The sequence below is a fragment of the Lipotes vexillifer genome, unplaced genomic scaffold, assembly GCF_000442215.2.
Source record: "Lipotes vexillifer unplaced genomic scaffold, Lipotes_vexillifer_v1.1 scaffold217, whole genome shotgun sequence".
Classification (NCBI taxonomy): domain Eukaryota; kingdom Metazoa; phylum Chordata; class Mammalia; order Artiodactyla; family Lipotidae; genus Lipotes; species Lipotes vexillifer.
Window position 1 is genome coordinate 6311246 of NW_006788200.1, and position 27341 is coordinate 6338586.

Below are 27341 nucleotides of genomic sequence, written 5' to 3' on the forward strand. Positions count from 1 at the left end.
TTAAAAAGGTTTTCCTTAATTCCAGAGCTGTGGTTCTCAAGCCTTTCATGTATCAGAATCACCTGAAAAGGAGATTTTTAAAACCCAGATTTCTGGGCCCTAACCTCAGATGTTCTGATTTAGTAGGTCTGGAGTGGGCTGTGAAAATTTGCATTTCAAGCAAGTTCAGATGATGCTGATGGACCAGGGCCCAAACTTTGAGAACCATGTTCTGGAGAAAAGCACCTAGGCCTCAGCTATGAATAGAGATGGCTACATCTTTGTCCAAAGGAGTTTAATGTGGTGATTACTTCCTTATACACATCTTCTAGGAACAGACTGGGCTCACAATCGCATTTCTCATTCTTCAATGTTTATTTTCCCATTTTAAAAAAAGGAGAGAGAGGGAAACAAAGAAGGAAAATATAGAGAAAGAAGATGGGCAACTCTCTCTTGCATAGCCAGAAGCCCACAGGGAAAAAGATGTGGCTGACCTCTGAGGAGACTCAAGCAGTTAGGAACAGCTCCCTGAAGCAACACAAATCTCTATGCAACCCAAGGCTCCAGCCTTATAGAGCCAGCTCCAGGACTTCCCACCAGCCAGGAGCTCTACTGACACCTAACCAGTCCCCAGGCCTGGGATTTCAGTAGCTTGGCAGCCTGTTGGTTTGCTGACATCTTTTAACATCTTGGGTTTAGCTGCATAGAAGATGGCCTCTTTCTGCTTAGGTTTCTACAGTGTCTTTTGGTGAGTCCTAGGCAGCCAGTGGGTGATCTGATATCATGGGCTCACATCCTTCACCAGCAAGGCAATCTGTTCCTGCAGCTGCCGCTCCCCTTCCCATGCTTTGCTCTGGTTTCGACACCTCAGCAGCTCAGCCTTATGGTCCTGGTGATGCATAGGGCAGTAGCTCTGTGGTTCGCACAGCTCCTGAAAGGCAGGGGACAGAGTAAGGGATCCTCTTGATGCCTGCAGTCTGCCTACTAGGTATAATAGAGATGCTGCAAGTAGTGGCTAAGAAGTAGCAGCAGTTTCTTCTCAGAGGGCTTTGCAGGACCTGGGAGCTGCATGCTAAAGTAGGCTTCCCTGAGTTTGGGCTCCCCCGTTGCCCCATGTGCCCCATCCTTTACCATATATTCTGGAAAGAAGTCTCTGTAGCCCCCTTTGAGGATATACAGCTCTGGGTAGTACAGTGCAGGATACTGGTTCACAGCCCTGTCCTCTTGTCTCAGAGAGCGGTACCTTTAGAGAAAATCCAGGGATGGGTGGGGTGGAAAGAAAGCAAGTTCAGGATTCCATGGGCTATTCACTGGGGAAGGGGAGGAAGAATAGACTTTTGCTAACCCTCAAAAGGAACTCCAGATCTATTTTTGCAAAACAAGGTCCAGGTAGCACCACTCTTTCTCCTTTGCTCCACTGGTACCTAATTCCCAATCCTTTTTCCTTCACTGCTTCCAACCTTTGAATTGTAGAAACCCCTTTCCTCCACCTTCCTAACATTCTTCAAACTTCAGTGGAAAGTATTCATTGATTCAGTCTCTGTCTGAACTGATCTGGGAAGGTTTCCCGGCTGTAAGTCCCTACTCAAGATCCATTTCCATCACCCACCCTACCCTGTGTAGACACTCACATGCGGGGACCCCTCTCTGAGGAGAATTCACAGTGGAACACAATGATTATTCTTTTCTGAGTATCCAAAGGGACAATGGGTTTCTTCAGAAAGAAGTTATACAGTTCTTCTTGACTGTACAAGTTTAAAGCTCCCTGTAAAAGAATTTTATTAAGTATTTCCTTAAGGATCTGTGAACAGGGCCAACACTTAGAAATAACTGGAATACCATCTTGAAATATTTGGTTCAGGAAGGCTAGACTATAAGTACTTTCAGAGAGGCAATCTACCTGTATCTACCCCCAGGGCCTGGCATGGAGCTTGGTATGTAGTAGGTGCTCAATAAATGTTTATAGAATGGAACTGCCTGAAGTGTAGGGATCATTGTGAGGAATGCCTGTAAGCATTAAGTGTTTGCAAAGTGCTTCTCAGTCCTTGGATGAATGTTTTTACTTCCAGGTAGGAGCTCTTGGCTCCTATAGAAAAAAGGGAGATTGGTCTAAGAGGGAAAGGGAAAGTAAATTGCTCAAAGTACACAGAATTAGAACAGGAATGAGGACTGAGCCTTGATGTGCTCCAAATATATAATATCTGCCCTGGTTCTAGAGTTCACAGGACCCTTTGTCCAGACTTCTCAAGAAAGAGCTATCCCCAGTCCCTTCCCTACTAAGTCCTCAATGTAACCTTACCTGGATGTGTCCTCCCAGGTACTCATATGGATAGCGGCAATCGATGATATAAAATATCTCTATCAGACCCTGGAACTTCCCCAAAAGCAAGGCAGCCACCTGCACAGAAACTATGATTGAATATCCTGCTCCTTCTGAGGGAGAGAAGAGCCAGTCACACAGTTCCTGATTTGCACAGCATTCCACTGTACGCCCAGCCTCCAAAGTCCCCCTATGGTTGAAATATGGCAGTGATGCAGCCCCACCCCACATAAGAGGATAAAATAGGAAATGGCCTTTTTGGAGAACCAAAATAGCTGGTATTGCCAGGACATCAGGGAAAACCACACTCAGGCTACTTATTTGGAGGCAGGCAGGGCTGCAGTCAGCCTCTGAGAAGATACCCAAGGACTTCTGTAAGGGCACAGGTAGCAGCTAGAGCTCCTGATTTTACAAGAAGAAATGAGAAATGATTCCCCACCCTCCGCCGTAAAATTAGAAAGCAAGTTTCCCGAAAGGGATATGGAAGGAAAGGGGTGATATCCAGAAGAGGAAACTTAAGCTTCGTGTAGTTATGTCAATTGGTTCAACCTTTCTGGAGGGGACTTTGTAAATACTTATAAAAATAAATGCAATTACACTTTCAACAATTTCTTTTCTAACATCTTAAGTAAACAGAAAAGTACATAAAGATAGGGCACAATAATATTCATCTCACCATTGTTTCATATTATCAAAATACTATGAATAACTTAAATACTCAATAAAAGGGGTTTAGTTAAATAAATTAGACATTATCAGTATAACAGAATATTACATAGCCATTAAAAGGATAATATAGATATCTTTTTATTGCTATAGAAAGATGTTTACAATGTCTTACTAAGCTAATTGCAAAATTACATGTTTATTATGATCCTATTTTTATAAAACTTATGCCAGAATAAAATGTGTAAGGCCATAAGGAAAGTATTATTAGTGCTTATTTCTGGTGGTGAGGTTATGGGTAGAGTGACCAAATAATTACTGCACAAACTGGGACACTTTTGAGAGTGAAAGAGAACACTATTAATAATTACCCTACACTAATAGGCATAAACGGGATTGCAACATGTAAACCAGGATGTAAGTTCAGCCTAACTGGGTGATTTTTACTTTTTTCCTTTCCCCGTCCTCCTTCCTTCCTTTCTTTCATAACAATTATATATCATTTGTTTAATTAAAAACAAAGGTGCATATAAAAGAGAGTCCTTTAATACAGCTTCAGTTGAATAAAGAGCCTATATGAGTGAACACAGAAATAAATACAAATGGAAGTGGGGATTTTAGGGACAGAACAGACCAGATGGTAGCTTATGTAACCAGTTACCATCTCCAGAAATCTGCTTACTGTTTCTGGGTTGACGTACTTCAGATCTTGGTGTCTCCCTGACACGGTCGGCAGTGCACATACCTAGAAATACCCAAGAGCTGAAATAACAGCAAGTTCTCTATACCCAAATTTGAGATCATGACCCATATATTGTCCTTTCCAAATGACATTTAAAACCTCAGGTGCCTTCAGAAATCAATGGTCTCTATAACATGCATATGCAGCAATTTCATTTCTAAGAACTGATCCTAAGGAAATAATTACGGATGGGTACAAAGTTTTAGATTTAGCTACAAATATGTCCACCTTGGTACAGTGCATAAGGAAAAATTGTAGAAGTAAATATCCTACAAGAAAGGAATTATCAAGAAATTATGGGCAGCCAAAAAAGAAAGAAAGTACTGTGCTGCTATTAAAAGTGATGAAATGATGAAGCAGAACTGTTTATTGACATGAAAAGATGTTCCTGATACATCAAATGAGAGGGAATAAAAACCTCAGCAGATCACAAAACAAACATGGAAAAACAAAAAATGTATTTGTGTACATGAATGTGTGTTTGTGAAAATACATAGAAAAAAGTCTGCAGGAATATACACCAAGAAAATATTAAATAAAAGCAATAATACTCTGACAAGATTTGGGGTAGATTTCATTTTCCATCTTTTCTGTAGTGACCAAGTATGATTTACATAATTTTCAAATATATATTAAAAAAAAAAAAGTAGAAAGCCTCATACTTGGGACTTCCCTGGCAGTCCAGTGGTTAAGACTCCGCGCTTCCACTGCAGGGGGGACAGGTTCGACCCCTGGTTGGGAAACTAAGATCCTGAATGCTGCACAGTACAGCTAAAAAAAAAAGAAAGCCTCTTCTTATCTTCCCCACTGCTCTGGATATTCCCAGAATGAATAAGGAATCCTTTCTCATGAAAGGTTTAGGGCCTAGATCTACCACTACAGCACTTTCAGGTTATCAGTGAGTACTTGGTGAAGATGCATAATTAATTAAACCTAGTGTCCTCTGCAAGCAGAGAAGATTCAGATCCAAAATACAGGATGAAATATAGGATTGGTGTAACCAAACTCACCTTGGAGAAATCACCAATCAGAGGCCCCTGGTTAGAATCTTCCTCCAGCATCTGAGTCATATTAATGTCACAGAGGGAGACCATTTTCTTTATACCTAAACCCTGAAGACAACAAGATTCCCCCCACCCCCAGTCCTCATATTAAAGGTTTAAAAACCATGGGACGGAAGGAGTGGAGGGAGACATTAAAAATATGCATACTCTTTGATCTAATAATTCCACTTGTTTTACTAAGAAAATAAAGATATGTACAAAGATTTGGCTGTAAGGATGTTTACAACAGAGAAAAATTTCTAATAAATGATCAATAACAGGATCTTGATTAAACAAATCATATCCACACACTACAGATTACTATTAAGGAATAAAAAGTATATTGTAAATTTCATTGACATGAAAATATGACATATCATTAAATAGGTTAGAAAACATGTACTTTATAATGCCACTTTAATAAAAGAAAAAAAATTTGCATTAAAAAATGTCTGAAAGACTATACATCTAGTATTAACAGTAATTATCTCTGGCCTGTGGGATTATGGGCATTTTGCAACGGCTTCTTTTTGCTTATCTGCATTTTCCATTTTTCTGTAACGTCATACACTGATTTTATAAAATAGCCAAATGTATTGAGATTTTTTTAAAGGAGGGATAAGGGATGAGGGCTAAGTTTTTCAGAATTTGCTTTCCACCAAACAAGTGTGCTCTAGGATGCTATTTCTCTCAGAATGCATATAAAACAACAATAAATGTCCTTACCAATCAAAGTTCCCTTGTACTTTCTCAGATCTTAAAAAAGAGTGTTGGGAAGACAATACAATGACATTATTTCCAAAATTATAATATAACATATTTATTATTAAATATTTTATATATGGATGCAGATGTAGAAGAGATAAAAGTAAAAGTAATGAAGAAGACCAAAAGATGTACTAAAGCAATCCCCATGCCAGAAAAGTGGAGAAGACGAGATAGAAGATTAAAGAGACTGTCTTCTTAAAAAGTTTCTTACCTTCCTGAGCTCTTTGTGGCTAGAACAATACTTCTTTTTTACTTTATCTGGTATTGTGTTGTCCCTGAATTTTACCATCTGCTTCAGTCCTGGACTGTTCAAACTGTCTGGCAACGAAGAGGAGCGATACAGGCAGCTCCTGTTCACAGATGCCTGTTTGGAAATATGAAACCCCAAGGTTCTTGCTCCTTAAAGTGTGTCTGCAGGCCAGTATTGTGAATATCTCCTGGGAGCTTATTAGAAATGCAGAATCCCAGATGTTAGGCTTCGGCCCAGACCTGCTAAGTTAAAATCTGCACTCTAACAAGATGCCCAGGTGATTCCTAGGAACACTCAAGTTTGAGAAACAATGCCCCAGGTAAGCAACCTGTCTTCCCCTCCTCATTAACATCTTTCTCCTCAGACTGCATGATGTTCCATCTCTCCTAGATGTTTTAAATCCAGCCAAATTCTCGACCTGACCATCTTATATATAACAATTCTTGTAGAAGAAAGCAAACGCAAGCTTAGTTCCTCCAGTCATATGATAGTTTCTCTATGGGATCCTAAGACCCTGACAATCAAAAAACAATTTTTCTTTTCCAGCTGTGTTGGGTCTTCTTGCTGCATGCGGGCTTTCTCTAATTGCGGTGTGTGCTACTCTTCGTTGCAGTGCGCAGGCTTCTCATTGCAGGGGCTTCTCTTGTTGCAGAGCACAGGCTCTAGGCACACGGGCTTCAGTAGTTGCAGCACATGGGCTCAGTACGCAGACTTCAGTGCCATGTAACTGTGGCATGCAAACTCAGTAGTTGGGGCGCGTGGGCTTCAGTAGTTGTGGCATGAGGGCTCAGTAGTTGTACCTCGTGTGCTTTAGAGCACAGGATCAGTAACTGTGGCACACGGGCTTAGTTGCTCTGCAGCATGTGGGAACTTCCCGGACCAGGGATCGAACCCATGTCCCTTCCATTGGCAGGCGGATTCTTTTCCGCAATTTTTATTTTTATTTTTTATTATTTTTTATTTTTGCGATATGCGGGCCTCTCACTATTGTGGCCTCTGCCATTGCGGAGCACAGGCTCCGCGGCCATGGCTCACGGGCCTAGCCGCTCCGCAGCATGTGGGATCTTCCCGGACCGGGGCACAAACACGTGTCCCCTGCATTGGCAGGCAGACTCAACCACTGTGCCACCAGGGAAGCCCTGCAGGCGGATTCTTAACCACTGCGCCACCAAGGAAGTCCAAGACCCTGACAATCAAGATTTAAGAACCCTGACAAAACTGAAGATGACAAGCCAGAAAAGTTAGCCTGGGTGAAAAAGTACTAAGAAGCAAGAGTATATAGTTGTCCCTTGGTATCTGTGAGAGACTGGTTCCAGGACTACTACAGATACCAAAATCTAGAGGAGTTCAAGTCCCTTACTTAAAACCAGGTAGTATTTGTATATAATCTATGAACATCCTCCTGTATACTGTATTTTATTTATTTATTTTTTGGCCATGCTGCGCGGCATGTGGGATCTTAGTTCCCTGACCAGGGATCGACCCCATGCCCCCTGCAGTGGAACTGTGGAGTCTTAACCACTGAACCGCCAGGGAAGTCCTTCCTGTATATTTTAAATCATCTCTAGATTATAATACAGCTTATACCTATACCTAATACCTATAATACCTAATACAATGTAAATGTTATGTAAATAGTTTCCTGTGTGGACAAATTCAAACTTACTTTTTGGAACTTTCTGGGAAAAAAAATTTTTTTTTTTAATATTTTCAATCTGTGGAGTGAGAGAGAAAAAATGTCATTCAGCCTTCTTAAAGGGGATGAATGGGGAAGAAATATAGCAAAATAAGCATCATGCAAGGGAAAAGAAAACACTAGAATCTAATATCAGGATGACCATTATAGGATTGATACTATGAAGCCCATCAGGAAAAAAGTAGACTAAATACCATGAAGAACTAGTCTTGGGAGTTGCTGGCCCAGGAATAGACTTAATAAAGGAGGACGGACTAATTGTCTCTTTGAAAGGCATGATATGTGTGTTATATACCCAGAGACAGGGGGATATATTAAAAGACCTCTGATGGCAAGTTTCAACTAATCCAAGATTCTTATCCTCTGTTTCCTTCTTTATACACCCACCTCACTAATTGCCATGGATTGATTTAGGAGGGTGCTAGACCTCCTAAATAAGAGATAAAAGAGCCAAAATTAGAACACATATTGATAATAAATGGTTTCTAGGAGAAGAAAATATGAACATCAGTATTTTACTTTACAATAACTATATCTACACTACAGTGTTTGTCACACCCATGGTCCTAAGGAAAACTCCATTGTTCATGGTACCAGTTGAAGGTACAGTTCACATTTGATATACCAACATTCTATACCTACCTTTTCCTTTGGACCCCTGCCAGTCATCTCCCTATGTCTCCACAACCCTACTCCAAGCCACTGGTGACTGGACCATATTGCTAACTGAACACTCCTATTTAGTGGTCAAGAATATGTAAACATAACCTGGGCCAATCAGGTTCCCTCTCTGGGAGTCTAACTTGGAAAATATCAAAATAATTAGGCAGCAGCAGAAGCCAAAGCTTTATTAAAAGGAAGAAGCCAAGAGATATAGTCAAGGCCATGATGCCAATGAATGGATGGATGAACCAAAGGTATGGTGGTAGAGGAAATGTGGCGAAGAACTGAGGAGTAGGCTACCCAGCCTCCAAGACAGACTTCCCTTCATATAACTTCAGTTTTGCCCTGAGACGAATGCAGGAGGAAGCCAGATCAGAATTTCAAATTTGCTGGACTTAGTGCAATCTTTGTTTCTTTTAACCAAAAGAGCCACTCTAGAACACACTGTAATTATTAAGCTAAGGGTTCATTTTAAAGAGTTTGAATTAATTATCTACTAAGTGAAATGTATCCATTTATTAGTATTACATCTAAGAAATCTTTGCCTAACACAAGGTCACATTTTCCTCCTGTTTTTTTCCTTCAGTTGTTTTACAGTTTTAGGTTTTATATTTAGGCCCATGATCCATTTTGTGCTCATTTCTATATATGGTGTGAAGTATAGATTGAAGTTTTTGTTTTTGTTTTTCAGATGGATTTTCAATTGCTCCAGCACAACTTGTTGAAAAGACTACGCTTTCTCCATTTAATTGCTTTTGTGTCTTGGTTTATGAGTCTGTTTCTCAAATATCTATTCTGTTGCACTGAAGCTTTAGGTTTTTGGTAGCTATTCTGATGGTGATAACGAAGGTGATAAACATCTCTTTGGGTTTCATATTGTCCAAGGACAAGAAGCCAGAAATAAACGATAGCAAAAAACTATTTTAACAAACAGAAACAGCCACTACTGTTTTGACAGATACTTTCCAATACATTTATATAAAAACAAATGGCAACTTATTGCAAGGAGTATAAGTGCTAGGTCATAGAGGAATGATGATGATGATACTTTAGATTTGCCTAGCCAGTTAGAAGTTTCCCAGTTACCAGAAGCTGGTGAGGGGAGATCCCAGGACCAGCTGTCTTAGATCTACCAACTAATGGCTTTCATTGTTTAAGGAATCAATGATCACTTTCCAAATCTGGGAGTTTTAAAGCATTGCAAAGGCCAGAAAGGAGAAAAGTTCAATTCTACTTGCAGATTTTATTAAAATGTTAAATTAGATAATTATTACTTTGTAAACTGAGGAGGCATCATCATTTCCTCATGGCTTATATGCTCTTCAGCACACATAGTCTTGGCTTCTGTCTGTACCGCTCTACTGCTCTTGTCAAGGTTATCAACAATCTTCTTGTTGTCACATCAGACATATGACATCCTGAATTTCACTGCTCTTGTCAAGGTTATCAACAATCTTCTTGTCACATCAGACATGTATCATCCTGAATTTCACAGTGCCTTCCACTGACTTGGCTAATCCCTTATTTAGCTTCAATGGCACAGCCTAGTTTCTTAGTTTAGTCCTAGTATAGACAACTGTTTACTAAAAGAACTGTGATGCTTCTACCTCTCTGTTGCTCCTTCTCACTCTTCTTTGTCAAGCTTCCTCACCTACCAAACCTCTAACAGATGTTGGATTCAGGGCTAGGACCTGGCCCTTTTTCAATCTCCTCACTCTTGCCATAGGTGACTTTTTTCTACCCATGAATTTAAACTTTCCCTCTACGCTGATGACTCTCAAATTTTTCTCAAGACTTCTGCTCTTACTTCTAGACTTCCACATTCACATACCTGTTTGACAATTTTTAAGTACATACCAGGTGACACAGCAGTGAATCAGAGAGTGGAAGAGACAAACAAATAAATATACTCTGTACTTTCATGTAGTGAAAAGTGCTTAAGTAAAAAATAAAGAAGGATAAAAGACAGGAAAAATATTGGGGTTAGAAGTTTGTCGGGAAAGGCCTTTCTGTTAAGGTGACATATGTGGAGATAAGAGACCGAAATGAGGGAGAAAATCATGTTTGCCCAGGGGAAGAGTGTTTCAGGCTGAAGGAACAACAAATGCTCTGGTGAGAATAGCAAGGCCAGTGATGGCCGCATTTAGTATGGTTCCATTTTTAGAAAGCTCAAAAACTGAAGCAATACTATAAACCAACTAGATCTAACAGACATCTATAGAATACTGTACCCAACAAACAGTAGAATATACATTCTTCTCAAATACACATGGAACATTCTCCAGGATAGACTATATACTGGGACATAAAACAAGCCTCAATAAATTTTAAAGGACTGAAGTGATATAAAGTATGTTCTCTGATCACAATGGAATAGTTAGAAATTTATAATAGAAAAAAATCTGGAAAACTCACAAATATGAAGAAATTAACACACTCCTAAATAACCAGTGGGCCAAAAAAGATCACAAGGGAAATCAGAAAATACTTTGAGATGAATGAGAATGAAGATATAACACACAAAAACTTAGGTAAAAATGCAACTAAACCAGTGCTTAGATGAAATTTATAGCTGTAAATATCTATAATAAAAAAGAAGGAAGAATTCAAGTCAATGACCTAACCTCCACTAAAGAAGAAACTAAATCCAAAGCAAGCAGAAGGAAGGAAATAAGACAGATTAGAGCAAAACTCAGTGAAGTAGAGAATAGAAAAACAATAGAGAAAAACAACAGAACCAAAAGTTGTTTCTCTGAAAAAATCGACAAAATTGATAAACCTTTAGCTAGACTGACTAGGAAAAAAAGAGAAAAGACTCAAATTACTAAAATCACAAATGAAAGAGAGGACATTACAACCAATCATATAGAGTTTTAAAAACATCATAATGGGGACTTCCCTGGTGGTCCAGTAGGTAAGACTCTGTGCTCCCAATGCAGGGCACCCAGGTTTGATCCCTGGTTGGGGAACTAGATCCTACATGCATGCCGCAACTAAGAGCCCGCATGCCACAACTGAAAGATCCCACATGCCTCAACTAAGACCTGGCTCAGCCAAAATAAATAAATAAATAAATAAATTTTTAAAAATCATAATGGTATACTATGAACAATTATATTCTAATGAATGAGAAAACTTAAACAGGAAAATTCCTAAAAAGGCAAAAACTATTGTCAAAAAAAAACACAAAATCTGACTAGACCTGCAAAAAATAAAGAGATTAAATTAGTAATTTTAAAATTTCTCACAGGGACTTCCCTGGAGGTCCAGTAGTTAAGACTCTGCGTTTCCAGTGCAGGTGGCATGGGTTCAATCCCTGGTCAGGGAACTAAGATCTTGCATGCCATGCAGCACAGCCAAAAAATAAAATAAAATAATTAAAAACGACAACCAAAAAAAACTTCTCACAAAGAAAAGCTCAGGGACTTCCCTGGTGGCCCAGTGGTTAAGAATCCTGCTGCCAAATTGAAGGAGAAAAACCATATGATCATCTCAACAGATGCAGAGAAAGCTTTCGACAAAATTCAACACCCATTTATGATAAAAACCCTCCAGAAAGTAGTCATAGAGGGAAATTTCCTCAACATAATAAAGGCCTTATATGACAAACCCACAACCAACATCGTCCTCAATGGTGAAAAACTGATATCATTTCCACTAAGATCAGGAAGAAGACAAGGTTGCCCACTCTCACCACTATTACTCAACATAGTTCTGGAATTTTTAGCCACAGCAATCAGAGAAGAAAAAGAAATAAAAAGAATCCAAATCAGACAAGAAGAAGTAAAGCTGTCACTGTTTGCAGAGGACATGATACTATACATAGAGAATCCTAAAGAGGCTACCAGAAAACTACTAGAGCTAATCAATGAATTTGGTAAAGTAGCAGGATACAAAATTAATGCACAGAAATCTCTGGCATTCCTATACACTAATGATGAAAAATCTGAAAGTGAAATTAAGAAAACACTCCCATTTACCACTGCAACAAAAATAATAAAATATCTAGGAATAAACCTACCTAAGGAGACAAAAGACCTGTATGCAGAAAATTATAAGACACTGATGAAAGAAATTAAAGATGATACAAATAGATGGAGAGATATACCATGCTCTTGGATTGGAAGAATCAACATTGTGAAAATGACTCCACTACCCAAAGCAAGCTACAGATTCAATGCAATCCCTATCAAACTACCAGGGGCATTTTTCACAGAACTAGAACAAAAAATTTCACAATTTGTATGGAAACACAAAAGACCCCAAATAGCTAAAGCAATCTTGAGAAAGAAAAACAGAGCTGGAGGAATCAGGCTCCCTGACTTCAGACTACACTACAAAGTAACCAAGACAGTACGATACTGGCACAAAAACAGAAATATAGATCAATGGAACAGGACAGAAAGCCCAGAGATAAACCCACGCACATATGGTCACCTTATCTTTGATAAAGGAGGCAAGAATATACAGTGGAGAAAAGACAGTCTCTTCAATAAGTGGTGCTGGGAAAACTGGACAGCTACATGTAAAAGAATGAAATTAGAACACTCCCTAACACCATACACAAAAATAAACTCAAAATGGATTACAGACCTAAATGTAAGACTGGACACTATAAAACTCTTACAGGAAAACATAGGAAGAACACCTAGAGTCCATGCTCTGCAACAAGAGAAGCCACCCAATGAGAAGCCCGAGCACGCAACAAAGAGTAGTCCCCGCTCGCCACAACTAGAGAAAGCTTGCGCACAGGCACGAAGACCCAATGCAGCCACAAACAAACAAACTAATTAATTAATTAATTAAAAAGAAATTGAGGCATAGCAAGATCATATGACTCACCCATACAGGTAAAAGTGGCAGAGTCAAGCTATGAACCCAGGCAGTCTGGCTCTAGAGTCCATACTTTTTAGACCAATATGCTCTATTGACTCCCATGCTCTTCACTTTTCCCTCTAACCCCAAATAATCTCAAAGTCATCCTTCAATCAGGATTGGGAATGGTGGTCAGAAAAACATAATACCCAAGGCTAATTAACCCTAATTTTCTTTCAAGGAGAATATATTCAAATATACTTTGTGAAATAAGAAAATATATAAAATGACTTATTACAAAGCTACAGTAATTGAAACTATGGTTCTGTAAAGATATACCTACACCAACGGAATAGAATAGGGAGTCCAGAAATAAACCCTCACATACACAGTCAAATTTTTTGACAATGGTGCCAAGACCTTTCAATGAGGAAAAGACAGGCTTTTCAACAAATAGGGCCGGGAAAACTGGATATTCACATGCAAGAGAATGAAATTGGACCCTTACCTTACACCATAAGCAAAATTTAATTCAAAATGGAACAAGACCCAAATTTAAGAGCTAAAACTATACAACTCTACAAAGAATGTCTGTGTGGGGTGATGAAAATAAAATTGACACCTCTGTGCCCTAGATCTCTCCTTTCTGATCCTTGAATGATGTTATTCCTGTTATGTATCTACCTCATTATTAGACTCTTCAGTGGCTATTACTCCTTCTTCACAAACTTTCTCTCTGCTTTTAAACTTGGAGTCACTAGCCTTCATTTTCTCCTCTATGCAGATGGTTCTGAAACATACATTTCCAGCCCTGATGATTCCAATTCCTCATTCAGTATTTCCATTTAAGCTTCCTGTTATTGCCTCTAACTGAAATGTCCAAAACTGAACACATCTTATTCCCTTTGAATTCACGTTTCTTTTCAAATTCATTACAGTGTCACCATTTCTCCAGTTACTCAGATTGAAGTTAAAAGTAGTACCATCCCAAACTCCTAGGTCCTGTTTTCCTATCACTCTGCCATTCACAGCACTTTTGACAATCATTATCTTGTTTATTGACTTACTTGCATTATCTATCTTCTTGACTAGAAAAAATACAAATAGGAACTACATGAAAATTAGGAATCTTGTCCATCTTAATCATGACTCTGTTCTTAGTTCTAGCACAGCACCTGGTGCGTACCAGCCTCTTAATAAATACTTATTGAATATTGTTAACAGCTTATACTAGTTTTTATTAACAATAATAAAGTAGGTATATTATTACAAACTGCTTTTAATACTTTATCATATTAACAATGATTCTCTTGTGGAAGTGTTTATTATCATTATGCTCTCCATTTTATATTTGAGAAACTGAGCCTTAGAGTGGTTAAGTGTCTTGTTCATGGTCATAACACTACATAAGAGAATGAGGACCAGAATCCAAGGGTTCTAACTCAGCTATATCATATTACCTTGTAAAATGAATAAGTTTAAAAAACACACCCCCTGGACTTCCCTGGCAGTCCAGTGGTTAAGACTCCGTGTTTCCAATGCAGGGGGTGCAGGTTCAATCCCTGGTTGGGGAAGATCCCCCATGCCACAAGGCAAGGCCAAAACAAAAAACAAAAAACACCCCTACACATATTTGTTTCAAAGAAATGAAGTTGATTCAGAAAATCTAACTGCCTCAGAAACTGTCTTTGATATTTCAGTACATCGCCAATAAGCTACAGGCTTCAGATATTCCTCTCAATGATACGGGGAGGATAAAAGACAAAAATATATATTGTAAAATACCTAAAAAATCATGCTAAGTATATCCCATCTATTACTATTATTCTGGAGGCATCACTTACACAAGATTACATTGATGGTGATCTACTCAAACTGCTAACGAACCTTCTCACCCAGCAGTAATAAGAGTCCCATGATGACCTGATACCCTATCAGTCAGGTAGCCCTTAGAGTATAGAGACCATGTCTTCTTGATCTCTGCAGACCTATCACATAGTACAGTGGCTGCAACATATTAGATACACAATACTATTAAGAATGAAAGAATTTAGGACTTCCCTGGTGGTCCAGTGGTTAAGAATCCACCTTCCAATGCAGGGGATGCAGGTTTGATTCCTGGTTGGAGAACTAAGATCCCACATGCCACAGGGCAATTAAGCCCATGCGCCGCAACTACAGAGTCCACATGGTCTGGAGCCTGTGCACCACAACTAGAGAGAAGCCCGCATGCCATAACTAGAAAGAAACCCACCCGCCACAATGAAAAATTCCGCGTGCTGCAACTAAGACCCAACGCAGGCAAAAACTTAATTAATTAAAAAGAATAAAGGAATTTGAAAAATGCAAAGACACCATCAGAGGGTACTTTACCTTGGCCTCTTCTTGATCTTCCAGAGAAAACTCCATCAATTCATCTGAAATCTCCTCTGTCTGGTTTTCTCCTAGCTCTGGATTTTTATCTAATTTTGAAACTGTAGTAATAGGACTGTCCAGATGTTTCATTTCACTTTCCACCAAGTTTCCATTGTCCTATGAATTATACTGACAATATTAAAAACTATCCAGGACCCTTACCTTACACCACATACAGATATTAACTCAAAATGAATCAAAGACCTAAATATAAGAGCTAAAACTATAAAACTCTTAGAAGAAAATAGGAGGAAAGCTTTACAACCTTGGATTTGGCAATGATTTCCTGGATATTACACAAAACCACAAGCAACAAAAGAAAAAATAGATAAATTGGACTTCATCAAAATTAAAAACTTTTGTGCATCGAAGAATACTATCAAAAAAGTGAAAGGGCAACCCATAGGATAAAATATTTGCAAATCACATGAATACTATCAAAAAAGTGAAAAGGCAACCCAAAGGATAAAATATTTGCAAATCACATATCTGATAAGGGATTAAATTCAGAATATATAAAGAACTCCCACAACTCAACAACAACAGCAACAATAACAACAATAGCAACAATAACAACAGAAGCAAACAGGACTTGAATAGACATTTCTCCACAGATATACAAATGACCGATCAGCACATGAAAAGATACACAACATAACTAGTCATTAGGGAAATGCAAATCAAAACCACAATGAGATACTACTTTGTACCCATTAGGATAGCTACTACTAAACAAACAAACAAACAAACAACCCCAGAAAATAACAAGTGTCAGCAAGGATATGGAGAAATTGAAACCCTTGTACATTGCTGTGGGAAATGTCAAATGGTGCAGTCGCTATGGATAACGGTATGGTGGTTCCCCAAAAATATCAAACAGAATTACCGTATATGACCAGTAATTCCATTTCTTGGTATATACCCCAAAGAATGAAACCAGGGGTTTGAAGATATTTTTATACGAATGTTCACAGCAGCATTATTCACAATAGCCAAAAGGTGTAAACAACTCAAATGTCCATCAACAGATTAATGGATAAACTAAATGCAGTATATTCATATGATGGAATATTATCCAGCCATAAAAAGTAATGAAATTCTGATGCATGCTACAATACGGATGAACCTTGAAGACATTATGCTAAGTGAGATAAGCCAGAAACAAAAGGACAAATATTATATGATTCTACTTACATGAAGTACCTAGAGTAGTCAAATTCACAGAGACAGAAAAGAGAGTAGAGGTTACCAGAGGGAGAAAAGCACAGTTATTATTTAATGGGTAGACAGCTTCTGTTTTGAAGGATGAAAAAATTCTGAAATGGATAATGCTGATAGTTGTACAACATTGTGAATGTACTTAATGCCACTGGTTGTACACAAAAATATGGTTTAGATGGTAAATGTTATGTATATTTTACTACATTAAAAAAAAAAATCACACACACATATACAGAAGATTATATAGTAATTTACCATGCTCCAAGTCTTCCCCTACTCCAAGGAATCAAAAATCTGAAACATGATCAGCTTTATCTACTAAGCATGGGATATGTTAAAATGGCTTTCCCAAAGTGTTGAGATTAGAATCCAAATCTCTGGAGTATCTTAAGTCCATAGTCTATTAAAAACAAGTGATGCGGGCTTCCCTGGTGGCGCAGTGCTTGAGAGTCCGCCTGCCGATGCAGGAGACGCGGGTTCGTGCCCCGTTTCGGGAAGATCCCACATGCCGCGGAGCGGCTGGGCCCGTGAGCCATGGCCACTGAGCCTGCGCGTCCGGAGCCTGTGCTCCGCAAATGGGAGAGGCCACAACAGTGAGAGGCCCGCATAACGCAAGAAAAAAACAAACAAACAAAAAAAAACAAGTGATGCTGTATACCTGAAACTAACACAACCTTGTAAATCAACTGTACTTCAGTTTAAAAAAGAAGAAAAAATCCCAACAAGTGAGTGCCTGGGTAACTTAAGACTCCAGTAGCAAAATGGACAAAGGACACAATCATTCACTAGAGAAAATATACACGGCTAATAGTCACATGAAATCATTACTAATTATTTTTAACATAAAATAAAACATTTTACCCATCTAATTAGCAATTTTTTTAAAGTGATAACAAATTATCCAAATGAGCCATGGATTGCTCCTGAAAACGTAAATTCTTAGAACTTTTTTTGGAAAGGAATTTGGCAATATGTATCAAAAATCTTAAAAAATATTTAAACCCTTTAATCCAGTAATTATGTGTCTTGGTACTAATCCTAAATAAAAAAATTTTTAACATAGGCAAAAATTTGTGCTCAAGAACTTATATGATAGCATTATTTGTAAAAGCAAAATGTGGATACTCCTAAGTGTCCAACAATCGGGAAGTATTGTACATAGGTGTTAGAATAAAAGCATCCCTTAAAAAGTAATGTTTACTAAGAGTTTTAATATTAACTTAAAATAACAGGATATGAAGTTATATATATGATATGACCTCAACTTTGTAAAACTGTACACATGGTTAAAAGATTGAAAGAAATGAGGTAAAATGTTAATAGTGGTTTTTCTCTATGATGTAGCTATTTTCTTTTTTATATTTTCCTTTATTTATTTATTTATTTTTAAACACCTTTATTGGAGTATAATTGCTTTACAATGGTGTGTTAGTTTCTGCTTTATAACAAAGTGAATCAGTTACACATATACATATGTTCCCATATCTCTTCCCTCTTGCGTCTCCCTCCCTCCCACCCTCCCTATCCCACCCCTCTAGGTGGTCACAAAGCACCAAGCAGATCTCCCTGTGCTATGCCGCTGCTTCCCACTAGCTATCTATTTTACATTTGGTAGTGTATATATGTCCATGTCACTCTCTCACTTTGTCCCAGCTTACCCTTCCTCCTCCCCGTATCCTCAAGTCCATTCTCTAGTAGGTCTGTGTCTTTATTCCCGTCTTACCCCTAGGTACTTCATGACCTTTTTTATTTTTTTTCTTAGATTCCATATATATGTGTTAGCGTACAGTATTTGTTTTTCTCCTTCTGACTTACTTCACTCTGTATGACAGACTCTAGGTCCATCCGCCTCACTACAAATAACTCAGTTTCGTTTCTTTTTATGGCTGAGTAATATTCCATTGTATATATGTGCCACATCTCCTTTATCCATTCATCTGTTGATGGACGCTTAGGTTGCTTCCATGTCCTGGCTATTGTAAATAGAGATGCAGTGAACACTGTGGTACATGACTCTTTTTGAATTATGGTTTTCTCAGGGTATATGCCCAGCAGTGGGATTGCTGGGTCGTATGGTAGTTCTATTTGTAGTTTTCTAAGGAGCTTCCATACTGTTCTCCATAGTGGCTGTATCAATTTACATTCCCCCTAACTGTGAAAGAGGGTTCCCTTTTATCTACACCCTCTCCAGCATTTATTGTTTGTAGATTTTTTGATGATGGCCATTCTGACCGGTGTGAGATGATATCTCATTGTAGTTTATTTTTATACCATTTTCACAATGGGCACATAGTACTTTTAAAATCAGGGAAGGGGGAGCGGAAACACTTAAAGAATAAAGGGGAAATTTTTTAAAAGGCCTGAGAATTTTTTCTTCTCCTTAAATTTAAATGAATAAAAAGATCAGAGGACATCTCCTCCCTTTCCCTGCTCAAAGGTTACTTCTCCAACCTCTTTTCTCACCCAAGTCAGCTTTGAAAAATTCAAAGGGGCATAAATCCAGATCTATCATCCTCTACCCCACAATACCTCAGTTGACTCTTGAGGAAGACGTCCAGTGACTCACCAGCAGAAAAAGAGGAGACGTCAGGTTCCTGGGTACCCACCACTCCAAGGGCTTTGAAGTGCTGTTTTCCTGCATAAGAAAAACTACATTGGCTGGAGGAAGAGAAGTGTCAGCAGACCCTGCCAAAAACATTTCATCTGATGAAGCCATGAATAATCCTTACAAAACACAGTATATGTAACCAAGGTTGACCACGTACCCTGAAAATACAAATTATGGTTTGGATTTGTTATGGCGTGTAGATCTGCTCTGGAGCGTACTAATTTTATGATCACAAGCCAAATGAAGGGAGGAAAAAGGGAGCCTGACAGGGGAAGGAATGATGAGATTCTTTAAAAAGTGATTATAAAAGGGAGATTAGAAGGACTGTAGTTCAAGAAAAAGCTGATTAGAACAGCCAAAAACATGGGCATAACTTAGGCAATGTGAGCAAAGAAGAACAGCAGCTATCTTTTATAGATACTGACCTGGGGGAAAGGATGGGAGGCAGGGAAAAGAAAAAGGATGGCTAGAAAATGGGATTAGTTGAAGAATTATCTTAGCGATTAGGTAGCTTTGGAGAGGCCAGTTTCAACTTGGAACTGAAGGACGGTCTGAGACTCAGAGGAAAAAGGACAATGACTTCATCAGAATAGGGGCTAAGTAGCTGGGCTAAGGGGGAAATAAGAAGAAATTAAGAAACCTAGACTTGTATATGAAGCCATGCAAAGAATATGTGAACAAGTTATGTAAGTTATCCCTATCTGTTTAAAAAAGAAAAAATGTCCTAAATTCCTTACACTGCAATCAACTGAACATGAGTAATAATGATGAACTGCTGTGGAAGACTTGGAGCTAGGATCAAACCTTAAAGGGTAAAAACAAAACAAACCATAAAGAATTTTTTTTCCATAGTGATGCAATTTGCTTGTCTAGCATACTGAGGCACAAACAGCTCTAGGTCTCATAATGATACTGATGAGTTAGTTGTTCCACTCAAACGAAGAAAACTGCTAATGGATCTAGGTTTCCATTAAAACACTCACATTCTCTTTATTTGCAGATGAGCTACATATTGCATCTTTCTTCCTGTGGCCATGGTCCAAAGCATTCGGAGTGCTACAAAGCAGCTGTGCCTACAAGAGATTGTTTTCTGAGAACATCCAGCATCCTCAAGCCACAGGTAAGCTGGAAGCCCTCTGCTTCCCACCTGACAAACAAACTCAGACCCAAGAAAGATGAGTTACTCACTGGGCTGCATTTTACAAGGTGTTGGTGATAATTCCTGTAGATAAAAAAAACTGCCAGTCAGTTAAACCCCAAATAGGATTTGGTTATTCTTCAGTGGCTTGGGACATCCCACTTTTCCTTTCTTCCATTCTAGGAGACCTGTACCTAGTTGATATGTCTTTTCCAATAACAATATGTAGGGTGTTCTCTGTGGTAAATATCAAGACACTGAGTGACATCCTGGGGATAAGGACCTCATTTCATTGGCATAACCATATATATAGATATGCATCAAAGATGAAGAGTTTGTCCTACATCTTATGAAGACACAATTTACAATTTACTAATTTTTCAGCATTGACTATTGGGAGTTAATATTTATTTTTTTATGAATTTCTATCCTCCCTTTCCAGATTTTATCTAGTTTACCTGGGTTAGGACATATAAACAATTCAAAGAAAATACAGGCAATATAAAGTAAAATTTTCACATGTATTGATTAAAAATACTCATGGAAAGCCTTCCCTAGTGCATGAAAGTGGCACCTAATTCATCTAAACATCGAAGAATAATACTATAAAAAGATTAAAACAGTCAAATGGAAAATTTATGATAAATTTAAGAAGTTGAATTAAAATTACTTTTCAGTCCTGAGTACTCTGAACATTTTAAGATCTCCAACACGGGACTTCCCTGGTGGTTCAGTGGTTAAGAATCCACCTGCCAATTCAGGGGACACGGGTTTGATCCCTGGTCCAGGAAGATCCCACATGCTGAGGAACAACAAAGCCTGTGCGCCACAACTACTGAGCCTGCGCTCTAGAGCCCACAAGCCACAACTACTGAGCCTGCGCTCTAGAGCCCACAAGCCACAACTACTGAGCCCGCATGCCACAGCTACTGAAGCCCACGCACCTAGAACCTGTGCTCCACAACAAGAGAAGCCACTGCAATGAGAAGCTCGTGCACCACAACGCAGAGTAGCCCCCACTCGCCGCAACTAGAGAAAGCCCGCACGCAGCAACGAAGACCCAACGCAGCCAAAAGTTAATTAATAGATTAATTTTAAAAAAAAGATCTCCAACAAAGAATCTTCAACAGTAATAATAATGAACATTATAAAATGTATGGTATGCATTAGGTACACATTTTCATTTAATCCTCACAGCAGCCATTTATGTAAAGTGCTATTATTATCTCCATTATTATTATTTCTTTATTACAAATAAAGAAACTGAGGTCCCTTGAAATTAAGAAACTTGTCAGAGTCAGCTGGTGAAGTAGTAGTAAGCCACTGGAATCCAGACACTCTGATTCCAGAGCCTGCACTCTACACTTTCAACCACTAAGATATATATACTCCGTCTAAGTGCAGTATACCATTGTCCTCCATTCTAAAGACAATACTGATTGTATGTGATGGTTAAAATGAATAGCCTTCATTTTCACAACACAATTTAGATCTTGGAAACTTAAAAACATTATAAGGGAAGAATCTAGGCCCCCAAGCCCATTTACATCTAAAGTGAAACATTCTCTACTCTACAGAGTCTGCATAGGATAAAATCCCCAGGCCAGTGTTGAAAAGGTTTTAGCATGGGGTTCATTTCGCAAAAGAACTTACATCCCAGCTAACTGTATTTCCTCAGGTCCTGTGGAATCCAAGTGACCTGCAATCAGATGTGAAGAGTTATTCTTGTCCATGCATTTTGTCTTTCCTTCTCATTTTCTTCATTACCAGTGAGCCATATTAATTTCAAAAGCTGGCCTTGTGAACACAAAGGCTCTTGATAGGTACCAGTTTCATGGTACAAGGTACCATGGTATAAGGTACAAGTTCATGGAAATTTAAGAATTTACATGTGTCACAGAAAGAAAAAAATTCTGATTAGCAGTGCATTATGCTAAACCACAGAGATGTTTTCCATGAGTAGAAAGGAAAGCTTATCACTCAGGAAATGCGAAATCAGAACAAATACTAAAATGGTTGACTAGTAAAACACATTCCTTTGGGGTACACACCCTATAAAAACACATAAGAATTAGTTGACAAAGTACTTCTTTATGTTGGTTTCTTTGCCTCTGCTGAGATTAGACTAGGGCATAAAACTTTTCATCTTTAACTACCACTTTCATTCCCACAACCAGCCAACAAAATATTCCTTCTTGTCTAACTTTCTCAATGCAAAGTGACTCCTATTGGGGTCAATTCTCTTCCCATTGGCTGAATCATTCTCCTCAAAAATCCTCTAGGTACTCAAAGAATTCCATCTTCAAGGTTCTCTATTTACTTTTACCACCTTCCATCTCTATCCTACTACTCTGGCCTCACCCCTAACAGTTATTCCTTCCCTTGAGGCTTTTACCTCCCTTTTCCCTACCAGTTTCATCAAGGTCTGAAGAAGTAGTAAACTGAGTGGCAGACATCTCCCCGCTGCTAAGATTCGAAAGATTAAGGCAACGTTTTGGGGTTTCTCTGTTGAGACATAATAATACATCAAGATTCCCATTAGGTTGTAATATCCTTAAAAGGCAAAGATCACATTATCCTCTTCATTCGAAACACCCCTCAATGACTATCACATAATCTGAGCAGTGTCCAAATAAAGCTAATTGTTTTTTGGAAGTATTTCAGATTAGGCTGAGAAAAATCTCCCACCTTTTCTCTTCCCTAGTAATCTGTACCTCATTTTCTCCTCACCAACATATTGAGACAAGGGAATTTTTAAAAATTGCCTGAGGTGGGTCTTGACCACACATCTTTTGCCCTGAGCAACATAACAACACAGATTTGATTTCTCCCTGGAGTCTCCAGTACTTCTCTGATCTGTGATTCTCCAACTTTGTTGATTAGCTGACGCATCAGGGCATAGCATGACCAGAATTTGAAGTACAGTAACAGTAACGTTAACAGTAGTACTAGTAAGTGGAAACTCATATAATGCAATAAAGTTTTCAGAGACTTTTCCCAGACATCACATCATTTGATTCTCACAAGATCCTAGTAAGATATTATGTCACAGAAAAGAAGCCTGAGACTCAAAACGGTCACATGGCTAGTCAAGGGCAGAGCTAAGACTTAAACCCTGATCTCTGAGCCAGGATAATTTTTAAAAACCCAAAAACTGTTTAGAAGAGCAAAGGGGATAAGGTGTGAAAAGAAAAAGTGGATTTACCCAGACAAAATGCTTAGGTTTGCAGAATCACCAAAAAGTTTCTTCTCCACTGGGGTTCTAGGGAGATCTGAACTGATGGAAAAGGAAGTATCTCTCTCCAGGAGCAGGTTTAATATCTTCCTCTGATTGGACCTAAAACTAGGTCCTGAGCCAGGGCTTCCCTCCTCTCTTGTAGATGAAAAGAATTCTGCAGACATGGTCTCCGAGTTCTCACTAAGAAAAAATAAAACGTAGCTAAGAGAGGGAGAACGTCATCTACACAGGTACATCACAGATGATCTAGCTGTCAGAACCTCCTCCACCCTTTCCAGCAGCGACCAAGCGGATCAATATTAAGGAGGGGGCATTCCTAAACGGTGAACCACATCTTGGCTTTAAGATTAAATAGCACTTGCCGAAGCGGCTTGGCCTTTCCAGCGGAACCTGAACTGACCGAAAGGCAACCTCAGGACCTTAAAGATGGAATGAAAAGAGGACCTGGGCTTGTTAGGAGCCACATAGCTCGTGACTCCTGACAGGAAGGTACTCAGGTCTCCTAACTCGCGATAATGCCTGTTTTGTCCCCCTAACCTCTGTTTGCGAGGCCCGTGATTCCAAGGAGGACACAGCTCTGGGCTTACCTCAGGTTTGAGTCTGAGACTTGCCTTCAGGAGGAAGAGAAGTAGGCAGGAAATCACACACAAGTGAAGACTCTAGCAGAACTCAAGGAAATCTGGGGAAAGGATGAGATTTAACCAGACGACAGCTATGCCTCTCGACCAGATAGGCTGGAGCCTGCCTTCTCCGCTTCTCTCACCGGACTGTCGAAGTTACAGCCTCAGAGTAAGATCAACAGCCATAGGCCTTGACCATTCAAACCTTCCGCCCGCCCAATAACCTATCCCGCTCGCCTCTAAGCTGCGCCAGCCAATCTCCGCGCACTCGCCTAGACACTCCCGCCCCCACACACACCTCTGCCAATCGTTTGCCTCGTACAGCACCCGGGGGGCGTGAACTGTTCCGGAAGGAGCGAGATTTTCCCCGCCCCGCAGCCCAGAGGGCTGCCGATTGGCCCACCAGCTTTCGGCAAGGCCCGAGTTAAACCCCGCCCCACAGGGAGTTTGGCGCCTCATTGGCTCTCCCTCTGGCCTATCACCACACCCTTTCTGAGCTCTCCTTTCCTTCAGCCCCTCCAGCCCCGGGACATTTAAATTGCTAGCGACGACCACTCCCTAGGATAATACCTGGAGAAATTAATTTAGGTGGGAGGGTGCTTTAAACGTTTTTTGTTTTTGTTTTTTCCCCTTGCTTCTTTCTCGTATCGTTACGTGGACCTTTCCCTCTTAGTTTTGCTAGCCTTCCCCTGTAGATGGAACATTTGCCGCCCGTGTGGCAGATGTTGCGGCGAGACAGGTGCGTGTATTTATAATGAGTAGCACTGGCCCCTTCCAAGAGCTTTCCTGGGTCGGTGTCCCTTTTAAGCGCGCAGCATCTGAGACGCTAGGTTATATGCGGTAAAGGGAATTCCTTTTCAAGGAAAGTAGGAGAGTTGAATCATCTCTTGGCGTAATCCTTATCACAGTCCAGAGGATCCCAAACTGGTTGTTTATGGAAATTTGAACATTGACTAGGTGATACTAAGAATTTATTCTTAATGTTGGGGATTTGCTTTTAAATAATCCTGTGGGAGTGGTGGTGAGTATAGGTGAAACAAGATTGGCCGTGAGTATTGGGTGATGGGTAGCTAGGGGGTACATGATATCAGTGCTCTCAAAGTTTTATCCTCATACTAATCACCTGCGGATCTTGTTAAAATACATATTCTGATTCAGTAGATCTGGGTAAGAATTCAAGATTCTGAACGTCTAACAAGCTCCCAGCTGATGCTAACGCAGCTAGTACTGGGACCATACTTTGAGTTGCAGGAGATTATGCTATTCTTTTTGTATATTTGAAATTTTCCATAAAAATGTGTAAAACAACCTTGGAAGCTCTTTAAAATACATGTTCCCAAAGTGATAATTCAGTAGGGCTAGAGTAGGGCTCAGGAATTATCAAGGCCCCCAGGTGCTACCCAGGCAGACGGCTTGCAGACCACACTTTGAGAAACGAATTAGAAATGCAGCCTTTATCTTTGAGAGACAGTAAGTGAGAAATACAACCTTTATCTGGTGTCAGGATCTTGGTAGTGGTAGTGGCTGAGAGTAGCTGGGTTTTATCCTAATACCCTTTTCATCTGTATAATCTGCTTCCCCAGAAAGGAGGTGCGTGAAGAGTCTTTATCCTCTAGGATAGAGATGGTGAGTGTGGGAGTCAGTACAGAGCCCTGCCATGCCAGGTGAGTTTGACAATCAGGCTGGGGATTAAGGGAATGTGGGAAGAGTTGGTTTCCGCTTTGATGACCATCATCACACTTCATGGGACGACTGTCTACTTCCTCACAGGTGGGAGGTAGAGACAGATGCAATTGTCCTACAGCGGCGGCAAAAGCAGATAGATTATGGCAAGCGCACACCTGGTTACCAGTGCTTTCTGCAGCAGGTCCCCAAGTGAGTGCAGTTGTGGGTAGTTACAACAAGAGTGTCAACCACGTGGCTTTTGTTCACTGTCAGATGATGGAAAGATACTAGAATCTGAATGCTCCCACAAAGTTGTAGCATTACTAAAATAAATTATCCAGCAGTCTAGCCCCCCAGATAAGTTTCCAAGTGTTTTTTTTCAAATGGAACAAGTTATACGTGGGCCATAAGACTTTTTAAAGCTCTATCCATGTTTGCTAATGAAAATTTTTTTTCTTCCATCCATTTTCACCTCATGCCTCCATCTGACTTGGCTAATTACAACATACTTGCCTAATTACATGTAAGCTTACACACATACATACAAACTAATGTATGAAAAGGTAGAATGTATTTTAAAGAGATGTCAAATATTTTCTTTTATATCTCTCTTGACTTCTGAGGGAGTTGGAATATCTAATTTACCCTTCCCAGAAGAAAGAATATTAGGGAATTGGGAAGTTTGATGTTTAATCTGATTTAAAGATTTTCTTTGGATTGTGGGCATTGATCTTACCTCATTATCAGAGAATCCCTAATGAGTCTCCTAATTCATCATTATAAGCAGTGAGCTGTGCCCCTTCACCTTGACCTCAGTCTGACATGTATGTTGTTGCCAGGGCACAGCGACAGCCAGGACTTCACCCTCAAACACCAAACAAGAACAGGAGGTACAGCCGTCGCTCCTGGGATGCCCAGATCAGGCAGTGGAGAAGAGCCCTACATTCCTGGGACCCCCCCAGCCAGCCTCTGCAGGCTGAGGGGTGTGTGCACTACTATTCCTTGTTCCTTCCCTGAGTGGTGGACTAAGCCCTACCTCTCCCCACTTTGCAGAGGTTTAGCTTTCACTGGCTGAAAAGGGAGAGTCTGAATGAGCTGCACGTTCCTCTGACTCTGCTGTCTTCCTAGGTGGGGAATGGACAATCTCTTAGAGCCAATGGATTCTACCCCTTTGGATGACTGGCTCCAGACCCTGGAATCCTCAGAGAATCTGGATGGAGAAAAGAAAGGAGCCCAGGTAGTATCCTCTGCTAAAACCCACTGGAGCAGGGTCAGAGATGGGATCTGGCCCAAGAGGTCACAGTTATGATGGGGTTCAAGGTAGTAGCCCAAAAACAAAAGAAGGAAAATGGGACAGAAAGAAAAAATTGCAGGACGTGAGTAAAAAACCTTGAACCAAAAGTGGCATAAAGAAATCTAGTTATAGTTAGTAATGGGGGACAGGTTGGGCTGCACTGGGGGCGCTGTTTTTTTTTTTTTTTTTTTTTTTGGGGT

The 27341-nt window shown here is 39.7% G+C and overlaps 2 protein-coding genes across 3 annotated transcripts in view; one reads left to right on the plus strand and one right to left on the minus strand.

The window, feature by feature from the left end:
- On the minus strand, positions 1-24353 carry CDC25C (cell division cycle 25C). The gene is made up of 14 exons (XM_007461411.1): positions 24150-24353; positions 23530-23738; positions 22735-22829; positions 21978-22023; positions 20375-20408; positions 20170-20259; positions 15316-15474; positions 5730-5882; positions 4718-4819; positions 3648-3710; positions 2279-2377; positions 1611-1744; positions 1111-1222; positions 1-910 (listed from the first exon to the last, which is right to left on the minus strand). Exons 2-14 carry the CDS (start codon positions 23724-23726, stop codon positions 761-763), a joined length of 1434 nt encoding a protein of 477 aa, XP_007461473.1. The 5' UTR covers positions 23727-23738; positions 24150-24353; the 3' UTR covers positions 1-760.
- Positions 24354-24725: 372 nt separating this feature from the next.
- The window catches only part of LOC103088746 (oocyte-specific histone RNA stem-loop-binding protein 2-like), a 4039-nt gene continuing 1423 nt past the window's right edge, over positions 24726-27341 (plus strand). The window contains exons 1-5 of one of the 2 annotated variants that reach the window (XM_007461412.1): positions 24726-24921; positions 25766-25846; positions 25953-26057; positions 26687-26830; positions 26976-27084. In XM_007461412.1, the coding sequence (XP_007461474.1) occupies positions 24878-24921; positions 25766-25846; positions 25953-26057; positions 26687-26830; positions 26976-27084 (483 nt within the window). In that variant the 5' untranslated portion in view covers positions 24726-24877. Of the gene's footprint in view, positions 24922-25765; positions 25847-25952; positions 26058-26686; positions 26831-26975; positions 27088-27341 lie in introns of both variants that reach the window. The other variant, XM_007461413.1, reaches the window with a different exon arrangement.

Bases quoted from the DNA above. Each gene is read 5' to 3' on its own strand.
- CDC25C (XM_007461411.1), bottom strand. From the start codon at position 23,726: ATGTCTGCAGAATTCTTTTCATCTACAAGAGAGGAGGGAAGCCCTGGC. The intron at 15,475-20,169 runs GTGAGTGTTTTA...TATAATTCATAG, and splicing joins CATCTGCAAATAAAGAGAAT to GACAATGGAAACTTGGTGGA. The intron at 4,820-5,729 runs GTAAGAAACTTT...TGTTGTCTTCAG, and splicing joins GCCACAAAGAGCTCAGGAAG to GGTTTAGGTATAAAGAAAAT.